Source organism: Glycine max, chromosome 10 (genome assembly GCF_000004515.6).
Source record: "Glycine max cultivar Williams 82 chromosome 10, Glycine_max_v4.0, whole genome shotgun sequence".
In the NCBI taxonomy this organism is placed as follows: Eukaryota; Viridiplantae; Streptophyta; class Magnoliopsida; order Fabales; family Fabaceae; genus Glycine; species Glycine max.
Genome location: NC_038246.2, coordinates 5,150,742 through 5,163,243, shown reverse-complemented (window position 1 = coordinate 5,163,243; position 12,502 = coordinate 5,150,742). Strand labels below are relative to the sequence as shown.

The following is a 12,502-nucleotide window of genomic DNA, read 5'->3' as shown; positions in this document are numbered from 1 at the left end:
TTCACTTGGGGGAGATCGGCGACCAACGTGTCTCCACGCACGACCACGACTCGCACACGCGTCGCCCGAGCATGCCACCTTGGATCTGACAGACTCCAAAAAATCTTCCAGAACCTCAAAGGCGCACTCCGTGACGAACGTGGCGAACTAGAGAGAAGAGAGAATTGTTACCAAATTTTCAAATTCACTCCTTTAAAGATAAAATTTGAAATTTTATTCTTTCAACTAACTAAAATCCCTTTTAAAATTCTAAAATTGTGAATTCCTTCTAGTAAAATATCCAACCAGTTACTTTTAATATAAAAAAATTTAATTCCCTTTAAAAGAAAATACATTACCTATTTAAATTATCCTATCTAAACACACTCTTATTTATTTCTTAAAAAAAACTCTTATTTAAAATAAAAAATATTTTTCAAAATTTGCTTTGGTGAATTTTATACTAAAACAAAATACTAGTTTAAATTGATGTTTTTAAACTGCAGCAATTTGTTGTGATTGTTCTTAAATAAAAAAAGTTTATTGATTTAAGTCTATTAATCTACTTTACAATAGTTAGTTCAGTTAACTGGACAAAGAAGATTTTAAGAGTAAAAGGCTAAAAAAAATTGCAATTGTTAATTTGCGTCCATAATTCACTCATCCTCCTCGCAATTTCCGATCTTTCTGTAGTTGTCTGGTCTCCGTCAACCATCAATCACCAACGTAGATCGCACACAAATAACAATGGGTTTAGGTTTTGTTGTCGGATTCCTCGGGCTTCTGATTCTATTTCACGCCGCATATTCTACCATCCAATGTACGCACCCCTCTCTATTTTTTTTTTTTTATGTATTTGAACTTTGTTTAGTGAAAAAGCTTCAAGGGTTTGATGCAAGCGGATCTGAATTCTGGGTTTGGTTTGGTTTCAGACAAGGGTTTGTTGAAGATTACGGAGGAAGAGTTTTCAGGGCCTCCTTTGAATGTGAGTGTTGATTTTGTGTAGGTGAATTTTATTTGTGTATTTATTGGAATTTTGTTAATCTTAGATTTTTGGAATTGCAGGTGGTGATTGAGGTGACTCTAGGGTTAGTTTTTTGCATGTGGGCTGCACTAACCGTGCCAGGAAAGTTTTTGTCAATCCACCCTCACTCTGAAGAGAACAGGTAATTACTAATTATTCCTTGTTTTTCTTTTTGAAGGTTTGATTCTAGTGAATGTGAATTTGAGCTTGTGGTTGATTTGATTGTGCTAATGTTACTGTAAGTGCTATTAGCAAGTGATTATTCTAAATTTTTTAGGACCAGCAAAGATCCAATGAAAGATGATATGCTTCCTTTGACTTTGGGAATGAACATAGTGATTTAGGTGCAATATTAGTTTTTGCTATGTGATTATGTTGCCTGTTTTATGTTTGGTGTACCATGATCAGGTTATGTTGCTTGGGTGAGAGGACTGAAAGCCTGAAATAGTAAAACAATGGAAATAGAGAAGGTTTGGAAATCAAGATAGTTAGAAAGGGAGGTTAATGTTGCGAACTTGGCAAACTAATTCTCAAATAGCTTCTTGTTCCAAGAAAGGTTGTGGTTTAGTTGCCTCACATTGAGTTGGTCTTCTTGTATATACTGGACATAGTCATAAACTAGATGTGTTTGTTATAGTCTTGTTTGGATATTGGGTGGAGAATGACTTTTGAGGAGATTTGATTTTAGGAAATTAATATTGGAAGAGAAACTTTATGTTTGAGGTGGTGGATTTATTATTTGGATGAGTGGTGAAATGTGAGCTTAGAATGAAAAGTTCATTGTGGGACTCAGAACTCAGAAGAGTTACTTCTGCGATAGTGCTCAAAATATATTATAGGATGCCTTTCATTAGTTGCTCTTACTATATTTTTGTCTTTTCCTTTAAAGCTTGGTCTGCCTTCAACCAGTTCTGTTGTATTTATTGGTCCTTCATTTAGTGAGCATACTGATCATATTGGACTAGAATGTAAGAAATGGGAATTGTATTGACTGAAACTTCTGTCTCTTGACCTGAATTGAAGCAATACAAGGACAGAGATGAGGAAATGTGGTTACAGACTCCTCTAAGAGATACCTGGGCTCTTCCTCCCAAATCGACTCTGAAACCAAAAACCCCTTCTTCACCTAGTTATACATTCTCTCCTCACAAATAAATCTCTAACTCACTAATTGATAATCCAGCTGTCAGACCAACTAACTACAGCTGCCTAATCATATCAGTTACTAACTGATTCAAACCCCACTGAGGTATTTAACTCATACTTGATAGTAAGGAGTGAAACTACATTGAAGTGGAAATAGAGTTGGTGTGAAAGTTAATAGGTTTGGCAAAAAATTTAGTTTCACCTAACCATTCTTGGTGGGAAGGTAAAAGCAGACAACAACAACAACAACAACAACAAAGCCTTATCCCACTAGGTAAATATTCAAAATTGTCTTTATAACCACCTTGCTTGTTAGGAGTTTGGAAACAGATAAGAAGATAAACAAATACTTCTAGGCAAGAGTAAAGTAGTAAATATCATTCTGTTTGGGTTAAATGATAATGTAAAATCTCATGTTCAGTACATGTGATTACTTTATGGTTTTCTTTCATTTTTATACTTATTTAATTTTCCCTCTTTCCTCTCAAACTAGAGGAATAATTTATTGACACAAGGATTAATTAATTCAATTTTGATTGGCCGAGTTCAGAATTAGGAAGTTATAATTCTTTGTTAGGCAGTTGTTTTTATATTAATTTTGGATTATGCAGTTACAGGTTGTGGCATGTCAGTTATAGTGGCCATATAGGTTGTGTTACAGACTTTTATGTGGCAATTAAGGTTTCAAATGTAATTCCTTTTGTTTAGAAGGAGGAACTCCTTGTTAGGGGAAATGCCTGTGTTTGTACTCAAATTTGACCTGGAAACTAGACTTTCTATCATTTATTCAAGTAGCAAAGATTTTTATTGTGGGGAAGGGAGTGGGAAGTGTTTCCCACTTGCAATGTGTCTGTACATTTCTTTTTCTTTTCTTAGAGTTTTCTTCTTTATTCTTGTACAGTCTCCTACCTGTAACCAATATCTTGATATCAGCTGTGGAGAAGGGATTTTAATTGTTTTCCTTCAACCAAAATGTGCTTTGTTTTTGGTTTCTCATTTTCCCTCCTTTGCTAACTTCAACATCCAAACAAGGGGAATTGATTCCCCCTTCAATATAATAAGCAAGGATCCATTAATTTGCCATAGGACCATTAAGCTACTTATGTTTGATTCTTCATTCATAATCCTGCAGATTAGATGCTAGGTATCTGGATTTGACAAATATGCTCAATATACCGTTGTCTATAAAAAAAATAAAAAAAAAGGAAAATTTGACTGTTCCTCAGCACGACATTATTATTACCAGAAAGCTCAAGCTCAATGATTTAACCATTGATATCACCATCCACATACTTATATGATTTATTTTGTTGATATAATATGACTTATTTCATTATATAACAATTTAGAAAACATGCACCTGTTTTCTGCTTAGTCAGTCATACAAGTGTCAGTTGCCTCCATTAAAATATGGCATGATTAATAATATATTAATGTTATTGTATAAAAGCATGCTGCCTAATATAATACCTAGTAATACTTTACCACCATTTCTTGGACACCATTTTACACCTATTTTGTTAATATTGGATCATTTGTTGTTACCGTCCGTATGAGATAAAAAAAGGAGTGGCGTAAGTGGCATTTGATGATAAAACATTGCATTGGAAAGGATGTTAAGAGTAGTGTACAAGAAGTGTTAAAATGTTATTAATATATTTGTTCATTGTCAAAGTAATTTTCTCTTTCCAAAACTTTGTAATTGATTTTTTTGGTTGCACTCGGTTCATACTTGAGGTATAGAAACTTCGTAATGTAGTAACTTAGGCTGATTCTACTAACGATATGACTTGTTATGGAATTAGTTGGATCCCCAATCACCTGGTTTGTTTCCTTGGATGCAGAATTGTTTCTTTACCTTCCAACGTGGACTTCATGATCTTCAACCATCGATACAAAGTCTTTCCTGTGGAAATGGATGTGAAGCTGAAGCATTGAGAACTTTTATATAATTGGACCGAGTAACTTCATTTCTTACACGAGGAAGAAAGAGTCTTTCCTCGAAAATTGAATAATCTCTTAGTGCATTTGATTTTGATGTTAGTACTGGTTGATGTACGAGATTTTGGAGATTTCTTTTGTAGCTTCATACCTTACATTTCTGTACTGGGCACCTACCCGTCTTCTTAATTTTGACAGTATGTTACTGCTAGAGCCTCTTAATATTTATGATGAGGTAGCCTTTAATTTGACCATTCTTCCTAGTGTTAACTATAGCACTATAGAATGGTAATGTCCAAAATGAAGACAAATGATCTGTTTGTGGTATATGGGTCTGTCAAGCATGGTTGAGAGTTGAGACAGCCAATAGAACGTACTGAGTAGTTTGGAAAGCTGTTATTGCAATGAAAGCGAGTTTAAATTAACCATATCGTTGTACATATAATGCTTTGGGACCTGACAAAAGGGTGCAGAAGAGATGAAGGATAAAATGTTACCCATTTTAGATGTCACTAAGTTATAAAAGAAAAGATCTATAAATTTACAATTAGCATGTTACCATTATTTTTTTAAAAAATTGTCAGCATTTCTTATAATTTTGAAAAGAAAAAAAAATTTCTCAAATTCTTTGTAAAGTATTTTCTATCTAAAATTCTCTCAACAAAAAAAATATTCATCACTTTTAAAAAATAACAAGTAACATCTCCATAAATTTTGAAAAAAGCTTTCTAGAAAAATCTTTCCCTAAAAAAACTCTAAATCATAAAATATGTAATACCTCCAAAGAAACTGTTACCATCCGTTAATCACGTACAAGCTCTCGTGTTCTTACAAAAAAAAAAAGTCTCGTGATTGGCTCCAATTTTTCTGCTTCACCGTCTTCTTTTGACTAAACAATAAATTTATAGAGTAAATGGAATATTCACTGACATATAAGTAGTTTTTACACTATTATCCAATCATAATACCTATCTTAAAAGTCATTATATTAAGGGTATCGGATTAAGGAACGAAGAAAACTATTCTATCATAACAAGCCCTAGAAATTCTTCTAGGATACCAGCAAGAATTCCACACTACTGCCATGCCATGGGAAGTCATGTGGGGATGTTTCGCACATTCGAAATAGTTGCAACAGTTTTTCACTGGAGGGGTATGATGCAAGACATTAAGAGGTTTATAACAAACTATCATGTGTGCCAAAGAAATAAATACCAGACGTTGGCATCAGCTAGCCTTTTGCAGCCTCTCTCAACCCCTACCCAAATCTGGAGTGACATTTCTATGGACTTTATTTCAGGCTTTTCTAGAACTCGGGGTAGGAATAACATACTGGCGGCTGTGGATTGAGTAGGCAAGTATGTGCATTTCATAGCTTCAACTCACCCTTTTACCACTAACTAAAGGGGTTGTACAGGTTTTTATAACAGATAGTGAGATTGCATGGATTTCCTGCATCCATTGTTACTGATAGTGGTAATGGAAGATTGTTCCTAAGCCAATTCTGGTTTTGCATTATTCAAACAGGCAGGCACCACACTGAACTACTGAAGAAAATCTGGATTATTGCTATACTATAGCTTTGATACCAGTTGTTAGGTCCAACTAGGGTTAGGGCAAGAATTCATAAAAGAATTGAAGAAAATCTGGATTATTGCTATACCATAGCTAATGTGACTAGAGCAAGAGAATTGCACTTATAAGATATATTCAAGAGTACCTCACTCACCTCAAGTACAACTCTAGATCTCCCTGTGTACTACTCTCCTCTTATTTATATTACTTATTCTTTTAGGTAGTTATCCACCCCTGTACAATCAGTTATTCAGTCATTAGCCACATCTGTATCAATTCCCCCCTTACCATTTGCTTATCTCTCCTGACATAGGCCCTTTCGATGAGTGGTCTGCTAACAGTTATATGTGGAAAGGGGGAAAGAAAAAGAAAAAGAATCCTTTTATTAGCAAGGAAGGATACATAACATGACTAACAAAGCTCATATGACTAATTGATCTTTTCCATTTTTGATACGAAGATACTACCAAAAGCAAGCATAGTGCTACAGAAGACTTATGTCAAATGCATTGCATGATAAGATGAGGTGCCTTTGCAGTGTGCCTCAATCAATAAGCAACATGGTATAAAATCAATAATGTAAAACAAACACCAGTTAGAAACAATTCAGTACTATGAATTTTGAAAAAAAGTAGCATTAAAACACTAGTTAGAAACAATTCAGTACTATAAATTATAATAATCCAATTTAGAAATGTTTGGTTTGAGTATACATAGTCGAACTTAACCTCATATAATGGGAAGTGGAGTAGAGCCTTATTAAACACATACCTTGCTTGCAGGAGGTTATAAAACAAAATCTAAAGCAAACATCCTATAAGATACACATGATTTAGCTATTGTGGCCATTGCCTGTAATTTACTTTCATAGGCATGGAGCCATACAGACAAATATGACAGTACCAACTTATCCTGAAGCAATTACCAGCTCAATGAAAACAGTGCAGGTTATAGCAGAGATGATAGGAGAAAAAGTAGTCATTATTATCACTAGAAGATGTAGGATCTGGGTCAATGCATGAACTGCTGAAATCATCCAAATGGTGCAGGGGAAAACTTACTAACAGTGTGATTGAATTGGCAGTGAGAACCCAAAATCACGGTATCTCACCATGATTTTACACCACATCAAAGAGTAGCTTTAACGCTACCACGATTTAAACATGGTCCACCACATTTCTAAACACACACTAAGTTTATCTCATAATTACAAAATAATAAAACAAAGACTGATTCATGAACAGGAAGAAACAATTAATTGGAAAATATCAGGCACACATACAGTATACCTTTCCTAAACACATCTACTGCAATACTAATATTGCAATTATAATTTTCTCTAGTAAAGAAGTAAGAATTGAAGATTTGAAGTAGCCACACCGTAACGAAATTCCCATTAAATTTCTTAATTTCAAGCTAGCAATTTAAAATTAAAATTTGGGGATAAAAAATACACTTGTTTGTTTTCCTTTGCAAAGAATGCATTACCGACAATATAATCACACAAATCAAAGAAACCACAATGAGGAACAGCCTATTATATAAAGACAATGGTTATAACAGCTGAGTGGTGCCACAGAAAACAAGGCCAGCATAATGAAGATCACGGCACAGAAAATTCACTATATTGATTCAATTGAATTTGGTGTGTAAATTACAATGAGCCACAAACAGAAAGCTTTATGTGAAAAAAATCCGTACACAAATTAGAGCTACACTAGCAAGAAAAGAAACAAATTCATCTTCTCTAAAAACATGTTAAGATCTACATGTAAGTCACGAAGTCCTCACCAGAAAATGAGCAAGCCCTTAATTTCCGACCACCCCCCTCAACTCAATGCAAACCAATCACGTCCAAGTCAATAAATCAAGGTTTTAAATTGCGGTTGCAGTTTCATCGCATTTCTCGATATTGCAAGAAATTGCATACAAATGCAACCAATGAGGCGCATACACCTCAAAGACATTAACATTGTGGCTGAAATTGCAATTGCAGACCGTATTTTAAAACCTTGCAATAAATAAACAAACTAATCAATCTACAACAAGGTGAGTTCCTGAGGATTCTCCATGGACTGTTTGAGAATATACTCAGCCCTCCTTTTCTTATCATCCCTCTCATCTTCCCTCCCAGCCAATGCTGCCGTCCGCAACGCATCCTTCTTCCGATTTCTCATATCCAATGACTCCCCAATAAGCTTCTTCCCAGTTTTAAACTTAAAATGCACAGTAGGCCTCACAACAGGAAGCTCACTTTTTTCTTTCTCTCCCAACCCATCATCATCCTCATCACACAACCCTCCACTCCCAAGCATCTTAATTGCAGGACCAAACGCCTCCAACACTGAAACGCGCTTCCCATCACCACCAGCACCACCACCATCATCATCCAAAACCGAAACCTTAACAACCTTCTCAACATCCTTTTCAACAACCTTATCATCATCATCACCAACCACTTGAGGATCCAAAGCAGCACTATTCGGTGAAGCTGATGTTGTTGCTTTTGATTCCACCGACCCATTACGCAGCAACAATCGTTTCTGCAAACTCAACAAAGACCTCTCAGCCTTCCTACGCTGTCTCGCTTGTTCAATCTTATCCTCACGAGGATCAGAGACTCTTTCATCCCACACGGGTGTGTGAATGTACGTGTGAGAATCGGGCAAAGCCGGTAGCCACGCGGGTATATGCTTCGCCGGTGGAGCCTCACCCATCTGATCAAAACTCGGGATGATGCGGCGTCGTTCCTGAACAACCGGAAAATTAGAAATCGATTGGGCGAACGGAATTTCGTCGGCAGCGGATTCGACGAAGTTTATGATCTCTCTGATGCCGCCGGCGCCGGCGAAGGCTCGCGGCGCTTCTAAGTCTTCCATGCCGCGAATTGCGTCGAAGACGGTGCACTGAGTGCGGCCGGCGTGGTTGGCGTGGGACTCGGCGGTTCGGCCCAGGTCGAGGAGGTAGCGGACGGCGACGTCGGCGAAGGCGTCGAGAGCCGAGGCGGTGGCGCCATGGAACCCGGCGGCGTCGCAGAGCTGAGCCACGGCGAGGCGGGCGGCGGCGCGGCCGAAGTCGTCGGGCGCGGCTCTTGCCCCGTCATTGGTCATGAGTTGTTGGGAGGGGAAATTAGGGTTTCTGCAGGCGGCATTGTTTGGAGTCCATTGGGGATTGAGTGTTTCGGGGACTGCAATTGAAGAAGGGCGCGTTTGGAAAATGAATATATAAAGGAGAAAATTGAAAGGAAACCTAGATGGTTGCTGGAAGTGGGGAATTTGCAGGGATGGATGGGTGGTGGTGGTGGTGTCTTGAAGTATTGGAAATAACGTAGTTTGGGAATGGCCGGAAGTGAAGGGTTGAGGTGATTGGAGTTGAAAAAGTGCTTTTGAGAAGTAGAAGAAACAGTAAGATTTGTGGAAGAAATGGAACTTGGAAGAAGAAATGAGATGAAAGAAGGTGGATGGAGAGGGAGGTTTATTTATAGAGACTACTGAGCTAGTTTTTGTCAATCAAAGCCACAAGGACTACTTTGCAAATGCCTTTTCAATACATCCCTTCATGCTTTCTTGCTATTTTTTTTTTCTTTATTTCTATCTTGATAGTTGGCGTAGTGGAACATTTTGGTACCTGAAACGGGGAGTTAATAACAAATTACTGATGAAAATAAAAAAATTAAATTTAATTTTTAAATTGGTAAAAAGTATGAAAGATGAATTTTATTATTAAATTTGAGAGTCATTGTGTCGTCAAATTATAATTTTTAATGATTAATTTGATTTTTGTGTATAAAGTTCAAAAATTAATTTATTGTTAGATTTATATGTATTATTAGGAGTCATTTGTCACATAATTTAGAAACTAAATTCAAATTTCTTTATGTTTCAAGATTAATTTATCATGGAAATGAATATTTATTCTTTATTATATCTATTTTTTTTACGTATTATTCTTTTTGGACTAGACCGACTTTTTTTAAAATCAAAATAAGAACTAAGTACTCTAGGTCTCATGTAAAAAAAATAAAAAAAATACTCTAGGTCTAACCATTCTTAAAGTATCAACAAAAATAACAAGATCAAGTTTAGCTAGTCAAATATCTCAAGTAACAAAAGACTATTTAGAGGAGACTCCACATTTTGTCGACGCGATAATTAATTATCTTTACAAAATATGTGTTGGAAAGAAAGACAGTTGCGATGGGTAATTCATGAACAAATGAATCCTTTTAATCAAAGGTGGATATGGAGGTGATGAATACCATGCAAAATGACGGACAAAACACTGCTGCAATATATTCACAAATAACATTTCTATAGCTAACACTCCAAATTAGCTCAAAACCATGATGAATGGCAAATAATTTTGCATTCACATAAGTAGTGATGTAAGAGAAACATGAAAAGCTAGTGAGTTATTGACCATACATGATGCATATACGTAAGGAGTCCTCCAATGTTTGAATGCCCAAGATTACTAAAAGAGCTTTAATAAACATTTAGTTTAACAAAATATTGTGTTGGTTGGGAATAGAGTTGTTTGCATTGGTGTAGAATAACGCCAAATGCACGAGTAATCAAGTCGTGTAGCAAGTAAGTTTGGTTTTTAATGTACTAAATTACCAATTACGCAAGAATTTATCATTAAAGATTTCAGAATTCTCCGTTTTCTATATTGTCTAGCAAGTGATTGCAAATCTTAAAAAACCACTTAGTAAAATCTTGAACATAAAAAGGCTGTGCAAAATGCAACTGCACCATACTCCAAAATCCAAATAATTTCCTACTTTTAGCGATGTGTCATGTGTGTTGAATCTCATTTAGAAACCAATTAAACACAATATCGAGTTAAAATAAATAGTTGCTTTTTATAGTTTACCTCAATTTGAATTGTAGTTCTTTTAGTTTTATAACAGTCTTAAAATACATTAATAATTGGATATTTATGAAACCTTTTCCTACTTTTAGTGATGTGTATTGTATTAATTAGTTTTTTTTTCAGGTATTCTCATTTATAAACAAATTAAACATAATATTATGCATAATCCAAATGCTTTTAGTTTTATAATAGTCTCAAAATACACAAACATTGGATGTTTATGAAACATCTTCTTACTTTTAGTGATGTGTATTGTATTACTTTGTTTTCTTCTTCTAATCTCATTTAGAAACAACTTAAACATAAAAATTGAGTTAAGATAAATAGTTACTTTTTATAATTTTGTTCAATTTCATTTTCAATTTTTTAATGTAATAAAAAGGACAAGAACCCTAACATTATCTTGAATTAGATGACCCGTGCGATGTATGTAATTATTTGCTTATTAGATTATTTTTAAAAAAAATTATATATTAAGAATAAACAAGATAGACATGAAATAAAATGACAATAATATGTTTATAGCATTATTATAATGTGATAGTAACCATATTATAATGTGATACCCTTTATTAATGAATATGAACGATTCATAATAAAGTTAAAATAATCAATTTTGCATCTTGTAGATCAGTAAAAATTGGGAGCTTTAATAGGCCAAAACTTTTCACTTTTACATTTGAAGAAAAAGATAGCATAATGGATCATATCTATGATCTTTGTGTGCTAGAACAATGAAACAAAAATGAACAATATATAAAAATGACCATTGAGGGAGAGTTATACTGTGTCAAAATGTATATTGCATCTATATTGCATAATATTAGAAATACATAAGTCGATATTGTCAAGGAAAACATTTTCCAATGCTTCTATTGTCTAGAAAGAATCATAATAAGATCAATGCAATAACTTCCTAAATAACAAGATACGATTCTTAGGTTCTTCTTGTTATCTGCAGTCAGTACAAGCACCAAAGATAATCTATTATTTATAATCAGTTTGATTGTCAACAACATGCAAAACATGAAAAGAAAAATAAGGTATACAACAAATAAAACGTCAAATAATTTTAAACTTTTCATATCAACGATAATTACTTCCACTACCTATTTGAAGTTTCCAACTAAGACAAAATCATGTTAGCAATTTTAGAATTGCTAAGGCATATCTAACCGGGATAGGCTTAATTAGGATCAGATGAAACAGTTGCTCCAAATATCTCTACAATTATCTGTAATATAAAAACATCCAGTCAATATTCATATTTTCATTGATTTTCAATAACTAAGTGGATCATATATAATCCTTGAAAATAAAATTAAAAAATGAAACTTAAAATTACCTCCAAAATTTAGCGAGCAACACACACCTGATCTCCAGCAGAGATGTCAACAGAAAGGTCAACTTGAAATTTCCACTATAAAATAAAGATAAAATTCAGAAACATTACTTTTCAACACCCTGGAACTGATTGTCAATCATAGATTGATACCATACTCAATGACAAAAAAAAAAAACGAGATAATAACTTAATCTCAAAAAGTAAATAAATTAAAAAAAAACTCATCCATTTAAGCCACATATTAACAATTAATTAAAAAAAAAACTCACCCATTTAAGCTACATATTAAAATCTATATGTGTCACTTTACCCAACCCCTCAGCATATGCTTTTGTTAGGTTCAATACTTGCAAATCAAATGCACCTTTGAGTTTCAGCATTACATGCCTTTAGTTAAAAAAAAATCGTAACAAATTCATCAATCTATCAATATATATATATATATATATATATATATATATATATATATATATATATATATATATATATATATATATATATATTCAAAGAAGGAATGGTAAAAAATCCTTGAAAAACAAAAGTAAACCATCTATCACTTTTAAAAAACTTACCCCATGCCAAACACAACACATTTAAACCTTAAACAATTAAACATT

General features: G+C 34.3%; 2 protein-coding genes across 2 annotated transcripts; one reads left to right on the top strand and one right to left on the bottom strand.

Annotated features, from left to right (window-relative positions):
* The first annotated feature begins 562 nt into the window (after window positions 1–562).
* On the top strand, window positions 563–4,301 carry LOC100804998 (membrane magnesium transporter). The gene is made up of 4 exons (XM_003535112.5): window positions 563–799; window positions 912–964; window positions 1,045–1,145; window positions 3,994–4,301. Exons 1-4 carry the CDS (start codon window positions 727–729, stop codon window positions 4,085–4,087), a joined length of 321 nt encoding a protein of 106 aa, XP_003535160.1. The 5' UTR covers window positions 563–726; the 3' UTR covers window positions 4,088–4,301.
* Window positions 4,302–7,262: 2,961 nt separating this feature from the next.
* LOC100778098 (transcription initiation factor TFIID subunit 8) lies at window positions 7,263–9,182 on the bottom strand. The gene has a single exon (XM_003536950.5). It carries the CDS (start codon window positions 8,773–8,775, stop codon window positions 7,705–7,707), a length of 1,071 nt encoding a protein of 356 aa, XP_003536998.1. The 5' UTR covers window positions 8,776–9,182; the 3' UTR covers window positions 7,263–7,704.
* Window positions 9,183–12,502: the final 3,320 nt, after the last annotated feature.